This window comes from Miniopterus natalensis, chromosome X (genome assembly GCF_054644295.1).
Source record: "Miniopterus natalensis isolate mMinNat1 chromosome X, mMinNat1.hap1, whole genome shotgun sequence".
Lineage (NCBI taxonomy): Eukaryota > Metazoa > Chordata > Mammalia > Chiroptera > Miniopteridae > Miniopterus > Miniopterus natalensis.
This window is the reverse complement of record NC_142103.1, coordinates 17074914-17093302: the sequence shown is the minus strand read 5'-3', so window position 1 is coordinate 17093302 and position 18389 is coordinate 17074914. Positions and strand designations below refer to the sequence as shown.

Sequence of the window (18389 nt, the reverse complement as noted above, 5' to 3'; positions counted from 1 at the left end):
ATGGCAGTCTTGCTTTGGGCTAAAATCTTGTGAAATAGAGTTTTCTGAGGGAAAGAGAAAAGAAACTGGGCTATGCAGAGGTCTCTACCCTTAAGGCTGGAACTAGGGGGTAAGGTAGTTCTCCAGTGGCCCTAGACTTCCTTCATGGAAAGTTTATTGACTGAGCCCAGCCAGCGTGGCTCAGCTGTTGAGTATCAACCTATGATCCAGGAGATCGTGGCTCGATTCCTCGTCAGGGCACATGCCTGGGTTGCGGGCTCGATCCCCAGCAGGAAGCGTGCAGGAGGCAGCTGATCAATGACTCTCCCATCATTGATGTTTCTGTCTCTCTCTCCTCCCTTCCTCTCTCTGAAATCAAGAAAAAAATATTTTTATGGAAGGAAGGAAGGAAGGAAGGAAGGAAGGAAGGAAGGAAGGAAGGAAGGAAGGAGGGAGGGAGGGAGGGAGGGAGGGAGGGAGGGAGGGAGGGAGGGAGGGAGGGAGGGAGGAAGGAAGGAAGGAAGGAAGGAAGGAAGGAAGGAAGGAAGGAAGGAAGGAAGGAAGGAAGGAAGGAAGGAAAACGTTTCTTGACTAAAAGTAAATTTTTTGGCATCTACAAAATTTTGGGCATCTACAAAATTTTGAATTTCTGGCTGGCTTGGCTCAGTCATCCTGCGGACTGAAGTGTCCTGGGTTCAATTCTATTCAAGGGTACATGCTTCAGTTGTGGTCTCAAACCTGGCCTCGGTCAGGGTGCAAGTGCAGGAGGCAACAAATCTATGTCTCTCACATCAATGTTTCTCTCTCTGTCTCTCCCCCTCATTTCCATTCTCTCTAAAAAAAAAAAAAAAATCAATGGAAAAAATATCCTTGGGTGAGGATTAACAACAACAACAAAACAGAATTTTGAATTTCAACAGGGTCTCCAGTGCTTATAAAACAAGATATGTATGATATCTAGTACACTTCTGAGCAACTGGAGTCACAGTGGCGTTGGGGCAAGCAGTCAAACAGTGATGAACTAACCATCCAGAGCATGATAATCCCCAAGAAAAATTCTGTCTCATAGGAAGGTATTATTCACTGCTGCCAGACCTGTGACAGGTTGACATGGTGAATGTGGAAAGAGAGCTCTGAATAAATTGCAGGCATTGGAGGTTCCCAGGTATACAAAGAAGGTGTTTCAAAAGGCACTGGGCTGACTGAGGGACAGGCAGTGCAAAATTTTTCTTGAAGACCCAGAATTTTCACTTCCACCACCTCTTCTAGGGGCCTTTGCAAAGCTTGGAGCAGCAACCAAAGAACTGAAGCACTTAACTAGGCTCATAAGCCTAAAAGCCAATCCTTGGACCAAATCATCTGGCTATTTCCACTAAAATTAATTCATTTGATCAAGGGAAATGGCCCTTATCTTAGTTGCTCCAACAAAATGTTTTTGCTTTTGCCCTTCTAAATCACATTATCCAAAGTAAAAGATTTCCAAATTCTACAGTACTGCAAACATTTTACATAGTTTTTATAGAGAAAATGCTGGGTTTTCAGATGCTGGCAGTGACTGTACTAAACATTAGGCATTCCTGGCATTTGTTTCACTCACACAATTATTAGCTTTAATTCCCATTTTAAGGCTTTTTTGCTTACTAAAAATGATTATAGTAAATAAATCACTATATGGCATTAATGCAACTCTTGGCAACTATCATTTGAAATGCTGATGCTCCACCCAGGAACTATTTATTGCATGGTTTCTGTTATGTGGCTCCATGCTTTGGCTTTCTTCTTGGCCATGGAGAACCAGACTGGCTCAACTGGCTCTTGGAACATGGCTGGGTGAGCTGAAGATGGTCTGGTTTCTTTTCTCATGGCAGGCACTTGAAATATCTTCTCACTTTCAAATCCTACTGGAACTACAGCAAATAACACACAAGCAGTAAGAAGCTTGAGAAGTACTGACCTGTGTTTATAGAATGCAATAAAAATTTTCCTCTCATGTTTACTCTGCTTTTTAAAATTCAATGCATGTACAATGCCATGGGTGGTATGACAAAGGGGTAAAATCAATATGACTATGGCCACAGGGACTTGGACAAGGGACCGTCTGAGAGAAAATGCTTACAGCTGTAACTGCCAGTGTTTGGGTGGTTATTATTGGATTGTCTTATACTTTTGAATTGAGACTAGAGAGAAATCATATTGTATGATATCTTCAGTTTTTTAAATTTCCAAGAAGGTAATATTATTTTTCCTTTGGCAATCCATGATGTTCTATGACATAAATGATGACAAAATAGCTCCACTCAGTAAAAGTCTATGCTAAATAACACTGTACCAACTACTCTGACCAAGCAGACTACCTTCCTGTTCCCCAATTCTACTCCTTCCCTCATCCTGTTTTATGGTTGATTAACTTGTGGCTTAGACTCAACCCTGGCTACACATAAGAATTACCTAGAGTTTTTTAAATATACCAATGCCCAGCCCTGGCCAGTGTGGCTCAGTTGGTTGGGCATCAGCCTGTGCATCAAAGGGATGCGGGTTCAATTCCTGGTCTGGGCATGTGCCTAGGTTGCTGGCTCAATCCCTGGTGGGGAGCATACAAGAGGCAGCCGTCTATGTTGCCTTCTCACATTGATGTTTCTCTCCCTCCCTCTCTCTCTAAAAATCAATAAACTATTTTAAAATAAATAAATAAAAATACCAAGGCGCCCATGCCATTTCCTGAACTAACTGAGTTAGGAATTCTAGCAATGGAGCCAGGGCCATCTGCAATTTTTTTAAAAGCTCACCAGGTGATTCTAATACACAGTGAGTTGAGAACCACTTGATAGGAGTATAGTGCCCATGAGATTATTAATAGCTATGAGCAGATCAGGTGCTGCTATTTCATGGCGAGACAATGAGTTCCTAAATTACTAGTCTAATTTCTTCATGAGGGGGACTAAGGGAAAGGACAAAGATGATTCAATATAAATTCATCCTCCCTGCCCCCTGCTCCTGCTGAAGAAAAAAAAAAAAATCCCTCTGGCATATAACTCTGCTGATGAAATCACATTCTATCTATCCCAGCATAATGTTTTTTCAGCTTTCAACATTTCCCCACCTCTCATACCCCTGCTCAGAATACAGAGGAGCTGAAACAAGCCTTTTAAATAGTTTTAAAAAACAATTCAATACCATTGGGTCTTTATAGTGGATTATTCTTAATAGTTTCATTGGGAATATAGAAGGTGAGGAAACACCGCTTTGCTATGAACTGAAAAGTAGCTTGGTTGTTTCCTCTTGAATACTAGCCTCAGGAACATTTTAGTACATCATCACAATTTTGTACCTACACAATTTCCTCAATACCATAAAAGAGTGGAAGCTACTCTGAAAGTTATACACCTAACTTAGAGCAGTCATAATGGTTGGGTTTTCCTAAAACAAACTAATATCTATATCTAATGGAAGAGCCATGAAAGAATCATGAAGCTGACCAGGAGTCAGGGGAAGACATATTGTCTGAACTTGAAATTGCAATAATTTCACAGCATTCTGCCAGGGCTATTTGAGGTGTGTGTGTGTGTGTGTGTGTGTGTGTGTGTATGTGTGTGTGTGTGTTACCTGCTTTGGTAGATTCCAGTAGCTTCATCTGTGCCATCTTCTGTCTATTGACAATGGAAGTGGAAATTTCTGTTTGTTGGTTTTGTGCAAGGCCAGCTCCCTTTAATACAAAAATGAAAACAGGAAGCTTGTAAGTCCTAACATGAAAAAAGAAAATTACTTATTCATAAGATCACAAGGTGTAAACCCTGTCCTGGGTATTATGAGGTCAACACTAATTTTAAAAAAGAGAGATAGAGATAGAGAAAGATAAGAAAAGAAATAGCAGTGAGAGCCCCTTGGTTCAGAATTTAGGTTCACAAAACCTAAGCTGGTTCAGGTTTAACCACTTTTCAGATCTGGAAGAAAGGATTGTCTAATCATATATATAGTGTAAACAGGTTAACATGAGAATTATTTAACTTGAGAACAACCTTTTCCCTAGCACTTAACAGCATTTGTATGGTGATTACACACAAATCTTATCAATTAACTGAAGTGAGTTCCATAGGATTTCTATTTAGCAAAACTTGTTGACATCTGACTTGCACTCCTTGCATTAGAAAACAATATAACTGTAGGCCTTTTCAAAACTGTACAGTTTAAGCTTTTCAAATTAACCTCTCCATACTGGTCTAAATTAATGAGTATATATATACTTATAGGTATAAAATATCTGTAAGGATAGTTACTCAACTCTCACCCCAGTGGTTACCTTTGGGTTTTTTTATGACTTACTCCTTATTTCTCAACCAATTTCACAGAATCCTGCTTTAGAATGTTTAGGACATGAACTGATTTACAGAATCTTCTCACATTCATTACTTTCACGTACCCTTTAAGAGCACAAAGCGGGGCACGTTTGTTTGAGTACAAAGCAAGTCTTATCCCCTGAAGAGTCCTCATCTTGATTAATGCAACCAAAGAAGTGGAGAGCTGCGTGACTGGCAAAGTTCCCAATGCAACCTTTTGGAGTGTTTTGTGGGCTACCCCAGGTCCTACCTCATATCTAGGCGCCTTAGTGTCAGCCGTTGCTCCAGCTCTAGTCTTGGTTTTCGGTTCTTTCAGAGGAACCTGGGTAGGGAAATTCCTCTGTCTCTGCTTTGCCATGGTTACCCAAGATGGCTGTGAGGTGGCATAACCTGATTGTTGACCAGGAGCCTTTCCTGAGAAAGGAATTAAAGGAGTTAGAACTGAAGTGAGGCTAGCGGAATCTTGAGCCTGGCTGGAGCCTACCCACAATAATGTCCCAATGGTATCCTTGTGAATTGCCAAATGAAAATAGATATCACATAGAGAAGGGCCCCTTTCTTTTGTGCTCTCCCCACAACCTGCCAAGGCAGGAGTTCCTTGGGTAGATAAGAAGCTGTACTTAGAAGTTTACATACTGTCCTCTTACTGGTCCCTTTCCCTCCCTTGTCCTTCCCTCTTCCTATCTCCAAATCATGATAGGACAATGGTTGCCAGGTGGGCTGGAAAAATTCCTAGGAGGCCAGAGGCTCAGGCCATTGGCCATTAATGTCATTCCTCTAACTTCAAGGAAATGCTTACAGTATTTGTTACTTCATAGTTCCTCATGCAAGTGTGTGGCTGTGGTGATAAGTATATACAAGACTGTGTGGGTGTGGTTATAAGCATATACAAGACTATATGATTGTGAGTCTGAAGGTGCAAAGGCTTTGTTAGAGATTAGTGCTCAAAAGATCACCTAGCTCTGGAGTCTTAGACATTTCAGGTGAGTGAAGAAGCTGTGGAAAGTACAAACACAGTAAATTAAGATTTCAAGCTGAGAGTCTGAACATAGTGCTCTATTAATGAGCTGGCTTAAAAAATCCACATGGTGTTGGGGGGAGCATAATACATGTAAAAGTGTTTTGAGGAAAACAAAATTCCATCTAAATGTAAGGTGTACAGAGGGTGGGAGAGAGGGAATGAGGACATGGTCATGTGTCCATTAGAGAATCCATTAATCTAGAATGGGCCACTATCCTGCCCCTAAATCAACAAACCAGCCTTATCAAAGGAAAAACTCAGCAGACAAGGCTAGAACAGACTTCTTCCCATTAAAGACTGATTTCCAGTTCTTCCCTCCACTTGGTACCTAACTGCGTCTGGAAAGATAAAGTCTCACCTGGGATTTTGTATTCAGGTTGCTTCTTGATCATGCTCTCAGATTTCGGCTTGCTCTGTTGCTTCTCTGCAATGTCAGATGTTGCGGTGAGGTTCTCTGTGATGCCCAGGAGCCCCTGGGAAGCACTTCTGATTTGTGGTTTATCTCCGGGAGATGAAATTGGGCCCAAGGAGAGTGAAGGAAGCTTGTTAAAATGGCTTTGTTCCTTACTCTTGTACTTCTGAGAGGAAGGGGTCCTCCTCAGTCGGACTCCAAAAAGGCTTTCAACATCAGCCTCACTGGTGGATAAATTTGAATAGCTGTTATTTGGATCACTACTCTCAAGAACCTCCTCCTTAGAGTAAGTGTCCCCAGAAGTGGATGGTGGCCAGGTAGGAGCGACGGTGAACTTCACAGGTTTGGTAGCAGGAGTCGAGATGTTCTTAGTGACATCTTCAGAGCCTTGGCTGTGTTTCCTGGTTTTGCTTGGAGAAGCTGGACCTCTTGGTAGGGTCCACCTTCTAGGATTGCTCTCAAAAATGGTGCCCTTAGCAGCAGCACTCATGGCTCTTGGATAAACTTGTTGTTGATATTCAAGGTGTGCAAAAGCCTGAAAAGCGTGTCTGGGAAGCATGTGACTCTCAGCACTGCTCCACTCTACAGGTACACTCACTGAGCCTGTGGAGGTCATCTGTCGCTGCAATCCAGCCCCATCCGCAGCTTGGACAGGGTATCTGGAAGGCAGCTGCTTTCCAGAACACTTCGATTCTTCAAGAGAGCTCTTAGTAACTGAGACTTTTTGCTCATACTCAAGCTTCCCCCAGGCCTGGGAGAGGTATCTGGGAGGCAGCTTCTCTTGAGGAAAGCTACACTTCACTGGAGCATTTTCTGAATATGAGAAAACTTCTTGTGCGTCTTCAGGCCTTCCCAAGGACTGTAAAGGGTATTGCATAGGCAGCAGCTTCGATGAAATGCCTCCCTCAATATCGGCACTCTCCCAGCCTGAGAAAGCTTGGTGCTCAACTTTAGGCCACAGCAAAGATTTGGAAGCTTGTTTTGAAGACAGAAGATCCACATAAACCTGCTTCTCCATACTAGGGTTCTCTGAAAATATATTTTGTGCCATAAACTTCACGAATGACTGGGAAGGACACCTGGGATGTGACGATTTCTTAGACTTGCCTCCTTCAACAGCAGTGTTCTGTGGAAGCGAGGATATTTCCTGAATTTTAGACTTTATTGAGAAGTGGGTGGGATATTCAAGAGGCAGTGGCCTCCCAGAAACACATCCAACAGCAGCATTCTCAAAAGTTGGCATCATTTGCTGGACTTTATGTCTCACAATGGACCAATGTCTGGGAGGTGGCAGCTCTGTAGAAGTGTTCCCCTCAGTGGCAACACTCTTTGGACCTGCAGAGATCGGTTGTTTGATTACTGGTTTCATCACAGGCTTAGAAGGCTTTCTGGGAGGCAGAGGCTCCATAGAAATGCTCCTGTCAGTCCCAGTGCTCTCTGGACTTGCATAGGCTTGTTGCTTAAATTTAGAGCTCACCCAGGGCTGGAAATTGTATCTGGGGGGCATTGGTTGTGCGAGACCACTCCATTCTGCAGGAGCACTCACTGAACCTGAGGGGACTTCTTGCTCAGCAGCTGATCTCATTAGGGGCTGAGAAGGCATTCTTGGAGGCAGTGGCTCCACAGTAATTCCCCACTCTTGAGCAGTGCTCTCTGGATCTGCAGAGGGTTGTTGTTCAAAGCTGGTGCTCCCCCAGGGGCAGAAGGTGGGTCTGGGAGGCATCGACTCCACGGGACTGCTCCATTCTGTGGAAGCACTCCCTGGGTCGCAGGAAATAGCCTGTGGCTGGATGTTAGGCCTCACCAAGGGCTCGCAAGGGCAGTTTGGAGGCGGGAGCTCCACAAACATAGTCTCATTACTAGCAGTGTTTTCTGAGAAGATATGCTGGTCTTGAGGATTTGTCAAGCATTGGGGACAACATTCAGAGGATGTTGGCTGCACTGAAATGACCTTCTCAGCACCCCCTGAACTTATGAACATATTTTGTTCAACTTTTGGGCTCATCAAGGGCTGGGCAGTAACATTAGGAGGCAGAGGCTCCATAGAGATGCTCCCCTTTACAGCTGGGCTCTCTGGATCTGCAGAGGTTTCTTGCTCAACTATTGGTTTCCCTGGGGGCAGAGAATGATTTCTCGAAGGCTGCAGCTCCAGAGAAGTGGCCCCTTCAGTAGTAGCCATTTCTGTGCCTGAAGAGATTGGTTGCTCAACTTTACGCCTCATCAGGCGCTTTGAAGGTACTCTGGGAGGCAGCGGCTCCATAAAAATGCCCCACTCAGAAGCAGTGCTCTCTGCACCTGCAGAGGCTTGTTGCTCAGATTTAGGGCTCAGCCAGGGCTGAAAAAGGTGCCTGGGAGGCATTGGCATCCATTCCGAAAAAGCACTCGTTGAACCTGAAGAGAGTTGTTGCTGAACAAGTGGCTTCACAAAGGGCTGAGGAAGTTGTCTAGGAGAAATCTGCTCCACAGATACACCCCAATCCTCGAGTATACGCTTTGAAACTGAGGAGGTTTCCTGTTCATCTGTGGGCTTCCCCAAGGCCTGAGAAGGGTTCCTGGGAGGTGTATCTTCCTCAGAACTGCTCCAATCCTTAGCATTAATGCATTTTTCAAAATAACTATTTGACTCTGTTGACACTTTGTCTTCAGGCTCCCCCAAAGCCTGGGAAGCACATTTGGGAGCCAGCTGCTCAGGAGAACTGCTCAACTTCCCAACAAAACTGCTTGATTCTGTGAAAGCTTCTTGATCATCTTTGGACTTCCTCAAGGGCTGGAAAGAATATTTGGGATCCAGCTGCTGTTCAGAACCACTGCCCTCCTCTGAAGAGGCACTCTCTGAATCTGAGGAGAATTCTTCATCTTCGGGCTTCCTCGAGGATTGGAATAAGTATCCGGGACCCAGCTGCTGCTCAGAACCACTTTCCACCTCCGAATTACTATCTGAATCTGAGGAGACTCCTTCAGCTTCTGGCTTCCCCAAAGACTGGGAAATGCCTCCCTCTGCTAAAGCACTTGCCATATCCAAAACGCTTGCTGGAAAGGCCTGGAGGACATTTCCAGGAGGCTTTTCTTTGCAGATAGTTGAGGTATCCTGAACTGACTCCATTTCATACTGGGCACTTTCTGAATCAGAACTGGAGGAATCTTCCTCTTCTGACTGGCTATGAGAAGGATCCAAACACACCTGAGCCTCCCCTGGCACTGAGAACATGACATCTTCTTGGGATGTAGAAGAGCTTTCCGCCAAAAGAGAAGCTCTGGCTTCTGACTTCTTGGTTCCAAAAGCCCCTTCTTCATGATATTGTGATGGACCACTAGCCATGGACTCTTTCATGTCTTTAGGTATGGGATATGATACCGATGCTTTTTGGGTTTTAAAATCGAAACCTGCCTTTCTCCTTCCCATGTCATTTTTATCTGAAAGCAACTCCTGAGGAGTAGTGGTTTCTAATTGCAGAACTCTGGGCTGCTTCATGACTTGTTTCTCCAAGGACAAGTGCTGGAAAGGGCTACCCCTGGTGATATTATCGGCAGGTGGGTACCCAGCTCTATCTCCTAAGCCAAGCTCTTCAATGGATTGTTTAGAGCTCCTTCCTCTGGGTCCACACTCACTCGTGCCTGAAGCACTTGATTCTTTTCTTCCACGTCGTCTGCCATATGCTGCTGGCCATGAGTAGCCCTGACTGTCAGCATCATCTGTGTTTGCAGCCTGATCTGTTGCCTTATAAATCTCAGTTTTGTTGCTCTGTTCCTGACTTGAGGGACCTGTACCAAATAAAAATAAGGAGAGGAAAAATATGTGGGCTTTTGACTTCCTAAAATAAGAACAATTTTCCTTGGCCTAATGAGTACCTATTTGCTATTGAATTTTCTAGCATGAAGAAGTAGCTATTCAGAAGATAGAGAGCAACTTGTTCACTAAAATTGATGTGAAATCCCAGTTTTATGAACTAATTCTAAGGTTGGTTCATTACCATTATATCAATAGCCTGGTCCACCATTAGGAATGAGACACATCAAAAGACAATTTTTGAACTTGCAGCAATAATTATCATTTAGGAAACTGACTGGGGCAGGGCAAGGGGAAATTTTACTTTCTAATTAGTATTTATATTTTCTATTTAATTCTACTTAATTTTCATATCATATGCAGGTACTCCTTCATTTTTTAAGAAAGGTGTCAACAGGGATTATCTGGGAGGTAAAATTATAGCTCCCTTTTCTTCTGTTTTCTACTCTCTTGTTTTGTTTGTTTGTTTTTAAAATCCTCACCTGAGGACATTTTCATTGATTTTTTGTTTTTAGAGAAAGGGAAAGGGGAAGAGAAAGACAGAGAAAAACATCAATGTGCGAAAAAAACATTGATTGGTTGCCTCCATCATGCATCCTGACAAGGGCCAGGGATCAAACCTGCAACCTAGGCATGTGCCTTGACCGGAAATAGAACCCAAGATCCTTCAGTGTACAGAACAACGCCCCTATCAATTGAGCCACACCATCCAGGGCCACTCTCTTATATTAAAATAATCTGATATAATATACATACAAAGAAATTCTTGGAAAGCCTTAATTGCACTAAGGCTTCTCCATAGACTTCAGGTCAAGTACAAGGCAACAGTTATACAGATTGTTTCTCTCCTCTGTATACTTTTACTAAGGAACTCAGCTTGATGCCCAGAAAGGAGGGCCCTTGCTGCCTTTCCTCCCCCATCATCCACTGCATCCCTAGCTCCACCTAGTGGCTTCATATCCAGCATACAGCAATGAGCATAGCTGGGTACACTCCAAACTACTTATTCTCATTATATGGAAAACTAATCAGTATCTGCCCCCATGGACACTGAATCAGTTCTATCCTCTGTGCATAAAAGGGACAACTATTAAAAGTAAATATGAAAAAATGATAAAAAGTAAAAGGAATTACTCATCTCTCTCCCTCTCTCTCTCTCTCTCTCTCTGCCGAACAGATTTGTTTTCATGAAAAAATTTGTTTAGGCCCTGCTGGGCGTGGCTTAGCAGTTGAGCATCAACCTAGGATCCCGGCGATCGGGGTTCGATTCCCAGTCAGGGCACATGCCCCGGTTGTGGGCTCTCTCATCATTGATGTTTCTATCTCTCTCTCTCCCTCTCCTTTCCTCTCCCTGAAATCAATAAAGATATTTAAAAAAATTGTTTAGGAGTATCCTGTCTTCAAACTCACATGTGAAATCCCTTGTGGAAAAATATGAAATAACTGTTTGGCTTAATTTGTGAAACTGGGGTTTTGTTTTGTCAAGTATTGCTTGAAGTTAGGTTGTCATCAGCTGGAGCCAACATCCACACATACATACAGAGAGATTTTTCACTCCTGTGGTATTATTTGGTGATCTGATGGGTGTTGGCTGTCAAGGACATGTGTCTACAGCTGCCCCAGCCCTCTTTACCCATGGGTATGGAAATTGGTCTCACTGTTAATGCAAGACCTTTTCTCTCTACTGGAAGAGAAAAGCAACTTTAAAAAACTAGTTTGGGGCCAATTCTATAATAATGTCTGGTTCTGTTGCTGAGGGAATGTTAAAGGGGAAATTATTGGCTGCCCTCAGATATATGGGCTCACTAAGTAACTCAGCATGTACATTAGAGAGGATTAAAAAAATTTAAATTTACAAACACAAAACACCTCTGGTTGGAAATTCATTCAGACAAAACTAGGGATCCAGTTATGACCCTTTCCCTAAATCCCATGCAAGTGGCAATTGTATTAATTAGGCAGTTTAGATGGAGACACCTGGACCACATTAGTATGCATCTTAAATTGAAAGCTCTCTGAGAACCAAGGACAACTGGCCTAGGTAACTCTCATTATATAGCTCCCATCATATAGCTCTGTGCAATTAAGCTTGTAGTGCATGCTTCTGGGTGAGGGGGAAGATATGCCAACCTGCACTGTCTTTTTTGAGCTTCTTTTGATTAGCTGCTTGCAGTTTGGTTTTACTCTCCTCTTCAGAAACCAGTGGAAAGCTTGGTTCCTCCTGCTTTGGCTTTGCCTAAAAGAGAGAAGAAAGAGCTTGAATCAGACTAAAGTGCTCACCCACCCCTGCATAGTTGCCAAAGGGGAAAAATCAGGAAAAACATCCCTAATGTCCAAACGGCTCTGCTGGGAACATAACAATACCATTAACAATGAAAACTCTTTCCAATGGCATCCATCACCTGGTGATCATTTTACCTATTGGAAGTCATTCACCTACATTTGAAGTTTCTAATCTCTTAGTGATATGCTGCAGGGAACTCTCTAAAACACCCCTAGAGGCCACTGAAACACACTGCAAAGCAATAAATCTGAAAATGGGGTGTTGGACCTGATAACAATCATATTTTTGGCAACACTGGAATTACGAAATTTGCTTCATCAGACCTAGGAGCGAAATTCAAATCCCGTTTGGCTTTTTGTTCCCCAGGGAATTTAGTGAAAATATGAATTATGTCTTTACAGCTCAAAAGCAGAAAGAGGATCGGGGTTTTGTTGGAAAGGAAGAGAGGAAAAGATGAAGGGTTCAGTCTTTATACTGAAGGGGTTGAAATTGGTTTAGAATAAACAAGGTTTTCAGATAATTACAGTGCAACTTTAGAGATGTCAGAGTAGCACTATATTGAACAGTGTCCAGAATTTGCTTAATGTACGCAAGCCTTTATGATGTACATCTCAAGACAAACATACAACTCTTTATGCTCCCACTTTACGTGCCTGTGCACAGACTCAGCTCAAAATGACTTCTGAGTAAATTAGGCCAGAGAGACCTGGGTTCAAATCTCTACTCCATCATTTACTCTCTGTGGATCCCTGGGCAAGTTATTCTCTAAATCTCCGTGTTCACATCTATAAATTAGGGATAAGGGGAAACCTCCTATGGGACTTGAAGGCCTAAGAAATTCTAAAACAGGGAGCAAGTGGCAGCAGCTTATGTGTCATATATGATCCTGGACCCCTTTATATTCATTCAAGTGTCAGGTAGAGAGTCACAAGGAAGAAGTAGATACCCCAGCCTTCTTAAAGAGTGCTACCCAGGCCTTTCCTCAATTAGGCTGTGCAGAAGGATCACACTAACTTTTCCTTAACCAACATTCTCCATCTCCCAGGTTTGTGAAGTGTCCAGGTGATGTGCATATGCAGGGTTTAATGCATAGTAATTAGTCATCCTCTGCTTGACACAGAACCAAGGAAATTCTTTCAGGGCCACTAGAGGGCCCCCTGGGCCTGCTGCCCTGCCTACTGTTCTATCAACTTGTATTTGGTGATGTAATTGAGATGCCTTAAGGAGCAACAAGGTGGGGTAAAAAGAGTACTGGGTTGGAAGTCAGAAGATTGGGTTCTGGCCTTAGCTCTGCCACCACCAGGGTGTTTGACCTTAGGCAACTATTCGTGCTTTAATTTCCTTCCTGTAAAATACTATGACTATGAAATCATTTAGACTCATTCAGTTTTGATTTATAGCCCTTTACTTATAACCCACAGTCACTGAGAAATTAGGTGTTTGGCCAGTGAATTATCTTCCAGCCAACTGAAACATCTTTATAAACATCAACATCTTTTAATTCTTAGCTTTTAGTAAAAATCTTTCCCAAAGGCATTACTTCCCTACCTTCTTCAACAGAAATCAGGGAATACAGTTTAACTTTTCTTGATGGCACAGGCAAATAATAAACATTACATATTACATTGGACTACAATACAGTGTAGCCCTGAGGGACTTATAAAGGTGGGCAACATTCTTGATCCCTGTACTAAATGGCCCCTCTCTGCTATCAACTGTCACTTCTCCTTGCTGTCAGATCTCAGTTTGATCTGTGGCTGTGCTCTTAAAAGAATGGGCTCGCTAAGTGTAGCTCTGCCTGCTAGAAAGTCATGAGACAGGAATTTATGACATCAATGTGATATTGAGAGAACTTTAGAGGGGTTAATAGCTGAGTTTTGAATGTTTAGTGTTGTCCCAAATGAGTGTAACAGTGCTGCAATCGTAACACATGGGTTTTACCTGATTAATTGAAAGAATCCTGATTTAAGGCTATAATTGAATATCCTCTACAAAGAAGGTTGAGTGAATTCCCTGATGCTAAAACAATAAGCAGTTTCTGAGAGTTTAGGTTACTATTTCTACTTTCTTCAGTCCCTTTTATGTAAATTCCACATGCATAGGACATCTCAATTACTAGATTAAAGTTTGTTCACTTCTCCAAGGGTGTCAAGCCTGGGACAGTGCCCTTGACTTTACCACCTCTACTTAGAGTATTAATCCTCCAAATCATACCACTTCCCTAGGTGCAATTTGCAAAGCTTCGAACTCATCTTTTATTATGCAGGAGTTTATTCCCAAGCCTCTTGAAGGACTTACTTGAAGTTTCTTCTTTTGTTTTCGGGGGTTCAAAGCCATTTTGTGTCGAGCAGCTGAAGAATCCAGACAGCCCTGGGTGGTAGCTGGGGTGCTGAAACCAACAGGCAGCTGGGGGCTGCTGGGAGAGCTGAGCATGGCAAATGTTGTCAAGGACTGTGCACGGATGGGTCTAGATGAGGGCTCAAAGGCACTCTGAAGAAAATGAAAGAAAAGAAAGAAGTCAACTCATTATGCTATCACTGGCCTCCAAAGTTGGACATTCCTCTGGTTGAAGAATTCCTAAAGCAGAAATCCTTCATGAACCATTGTCCCTTTTTACTACAGCAATATTGACACTTCAGGTCAAAAGGATCATTAGTGGCAAGGTGCACACTTTCTGCTTGTACCCTAACAGGTGAAAACAAGAAGTTCAGGTTGCTCCTCTGCTTAGAAAGCATTCAGGGGCTCCCCTTTGCCCTCAGGATAGGAGCCCAACCATTTAATGGAGTTTACAAGGTCAGAGGGTATGCACGTTCTCTTGTCTTGTACCTCTGTTTAATTAACAGGGGCTAATTGGGGTGAAGGCACAATCTGTGTCAGTAAAACCCATCAGGGTTCTGGGATTTCTTCATAAGAGCGCTCAGTGGAGGGAAGAAAATCAGGTTGGAAGAGGGCTTGTCTGTAAGCTGAGTTTACATAGACAACACACTGCCCTTACTTATATTACTGTTCATGGGAAAGAGGCTGATGGCAGCACCCTGAAGAACTGAGTGCTTCCACCCCCAGTGGTGTGGGGATGAAACATGTCACCTTGTCCTCATTATGGCTGGCTTCCACCTCTCTAAACTATCTGGTCCTGGAGCTCCTAGTTGGGTTCTTCGTTAGGGGCTTCAAAAAAGTCTCCTCTGGGCTTCCTGATAGCATTTTTCACACCTCAAAGAGACACCCTAGAACACCTCTCATTGCTAAGAATCTCCACATATCTGGATTAGCAGAAGTCCCTTTGAAGGCCAGGTGATGAGCCATCTCTCTCCTTGAGACCAGTGGAAAATGATGTGGTTTAGCAGGTGGACAGAATTTCTGTTTGTATTTACTCACTAGTTCTTTCCAAACTAGCTCTACACAGAACCAAGGCCCCTTTGGTATTTGCAGCTTTCATATACCTTCACATTTTCCCACCACCATTGTACGTTGAGCCAGTGATAACCTTTGCTACTATCTTGGTTCCAAACATGGTTATTTTATGGCCTGTGAGTCCAGTGCCTGGGAAGTTAACACAGTGCTAATGATATCAGGTTGATGATACATCAAGCTCAACATTCTGTTTTAGATTTTAGGAAAAGGGGAAGGAATGGCACAGTTATTTTTTGTGGGGTCAATTACACAAAATTAAGAGTGGTCCCAAACCTTTCCTAACTTCTTTCTGCAACTGTTAGCCATTAATTTATCTAATACCTCTTCTTGGTACTGTATATTTGGCTTGTGTTATGTCTTGGAATTATGAATTTAATACTCAGTGTACAGAGTAATGTCTCTTATTTTGTTCTCAAAACTTTTCATGCTTCAGGATGCTCCTGTAGTTCTGACCTTTTGGCAATGGATGACAACATCTATGTTCCCACTAACCTCACATGATGTCTCCCCATTACCTCTCTGACCATACTGCTTACCACTTCCTGCTCCAGACACGCATCTGATTTACTGTTCCTCAAATATTCCATGTGTGCTCTTCCCTTAGGGCATTCACACTTACTATTCCCTCTGTAGACATGCTCTTCCCCCATGCCTGTGTAGCTAGTTCCCTCACTTCCTTCAGGTCTTGACACAAAAGCCATCTTCTAGTGACACCTTGCTGATCAACCTATTTAAAATTTTAGCCCTCCACCTTGACATTTCATAATCCCTTTTCCTATGTTTTTTCCCCTTGGCACTTTTATCACTGTCTAACATACTGTATATTTTGCTTATTTATCTTGTTTTATTGTTTATTTCACCACTACAAATATAAACTCCATGAATAATGGTTTTCATCTGTTTTATTTACTACTGTATCTCTAATACTAGGAAATGTGCTTGGTCCATAGCAGTTGCTCAATGAATGTTTGTTGAACTGTTGAATTAATTATGTTAAAACTTCCACCAAGACATTGTCTTTCTGAGAAATTGTCAAAGGAAACCCATCTCTGTCCTCTGTATCATTTTAGTTATTCTTTCTGAGACCTCGTTAGTTCCAGTTAAAAGTAAAAAGAAAAAGTCAGGGAGGTCTGTGGAGATATTGGATGAAATGGATAAATTCCTAGACACACCCAAACTACCAAAATTTACTCAAAAAAAACCAGGAAATCTGAATAGACCTCTAACGAGTAAAGATACTTAATCAGTAATCAAACCTCCCAACAAAGAAAAGACCAGGACCAGATGGCTTCACTGGTGAATTCTACCAAGCTTCTAAAGAAGAAACAACACTAATCCTTAACAAAATTTTCAAAAAAAATAGAAAAGGGAATGCTTCTTAATTCTATGAGGCCAGCATTACCATGATTCCAAAGCATGATAAAGGCTCACAAGAAAAGAACACTATATGCCTATTTCCTTCATGAATACACATGCAAAAATACTAGCAAACAAAATCCCACAGCATATTAAGGCAATTGGGTCAACATATGAAATCACTCAATGTGATATACCATGTTAATAGCATGAAGGAAAACAATAACAGCATCCCAATTGGCATAGAAAAAGCATTTGACAAAATCCAAAAACCTTTCATGCTAAAAATTTCTAACAAACTACAGATAGAAAGCATATATTTAAAAAAAACCATAGCTAACATTATACTTAATGGTGAAAATCTGAAAGCGATCCCCCCAAGGATGTCTGTTTTTGCCACTTTTATTCAACATTGTACTGGAAGTTCTAATCAGAGCAATTAGTCAAGAAAAAGAAACAAAATGCATATAAATTGGAAAGGACAAAGTAAAACTATCTCTACTTACAAATAACATGATCTTAAATACAGAAAATTCTATATATAGATATAGTTATAGTCAATATAGTTATAATAAATGATCAGACAGGGGATTTAAAAGAGAAATGAAAACTATTTTAAAAAATAGAAATTTCCAGACTTGAAAATTACAATGTCTGGGGCGGGGGCAGGGGGGGGGATTCCCAGATAGATTTTGCATACTCATGAAAACAAAAGAAAATACCAAGTACATTTGTATAGAGAAGTCAGTTAAAAAGACATAATATGAAGAAAAGAAATTAAAAGATTAACAAATAAAAAAGAAAATTCTAAAGAATGCCCATTAATCTATTAGAGCTAATAAATTAATTAAACAAAGTTGAAAGAATACAAGATGAACACGCAAAAATCAATTGTATTTCTATACACTGGAAATGAACAATCCAAAAGTGCAGTTAAGAAGGGTGATTGGCTGGTGTGGCTCAGTTGATTGAGCATCATCCCATGCACCAAGAGGTTGCCAATTCAATTCCAGTCAGGGCACATGCCCGGGTTTCGGGCTTGATTCTCAGTAGGGGGTGTGCAGGAGGCAGCTGATCGGTGTTTCTCTCCCTCTCCCTTCCTCTCTCTCTAAAACCAATACAAACTTATTTTGTAAAAAAAGAAGGGTGCCTTGGCTGGTGTGGCTCAGTGGTTAAAGCATTGGTTCACACATCAAAAGGTCATGGGTTTGATTTTCAGTCAAGGACAAGTACCTGGTTTGCAGGCCCAATCCCCACCCAGGTTGGGGTGTGTTTGGGAAGCAACCAATCTATGTGTTTCTCTCACATCGATCTCTCTCTCTCTCTCTCTTTCTCTTTTCCACTCTCTCTAACAATCAATGGAAAAAATATCCTTGGGTGAGGACTAATGAAGGAGAAGGAAAAGGAGAAGGAGAAGGGGAAGGGGAAGAGGAAGAAGAAGAAGAAGGAGGAGGAGGAGAAGAGGAAGAAGAAGAGGAAGAGGAGGAGGAGAAGGAGAAGGAGGTTGGAGGGATTAAGCAAAGAAAAAAAAGAAAGACTCATGGACATAAACAATAGTATGGTGATTGCCAGAGGGAAAGGAGCATGAGGGGAGGTAGAAGAAGGTAAAAGGGGGCTAAATGGTGATAGAAGGAGACTTGACTTAGATGGTAAACACACAATACAATATACAGTTGATGTATTATAGAATTGTATATCTGAAACCTGTGTAATTTTATTAACCAATGTTACCCCAATAAATTCCATTAAAAATGTTGTTCCAAAAAGAAAAAAACCAAAAAACAAAAACATAGTTAAGAAATCAC

General features: G+C 42.0%; 1 protein-coding gene across 1 annotated transcript in view; it reads right to left on the bottom strand.

Annotated features, from left to right (window-relative positions):
* Positions 1-605: 605 nt before the first annotated feature.
* KIAA1210 (KIAA1210 ortholog) overlaps positions 606-18389 on the bottom strand; it is a 63438-nt gene continuing 45654 nt past the window's right edge. The window contains exons 8-14 of the mRNA XM_087813510.1: positions 14112-14307; positions 12444-12445; positions 11664-11769; positions 5693-9508; positions 4564-4727; positions 3583-3682; positions 606-1886 (exon numbers count right to left, since the gene is read on the bottom strand). Coding sequence (XP_087669636.1) covers positions 1714-1886; positions 3583-3682; positions 4564-4727; positions 5693-9508; positions 11664-11769; positions 12444-12445; positions 14112-14307 — 4557 coding nt within the window. The 3' untranslated portion in view covers positions 606-1713. The remainder of the gene's footprint in view (positions 1887-3582; positions 3683-4563; positions 4728-5692; positions 9509-11663; positions 11770-12443; positions 12446-14111; positions 14308-18389) is intronic.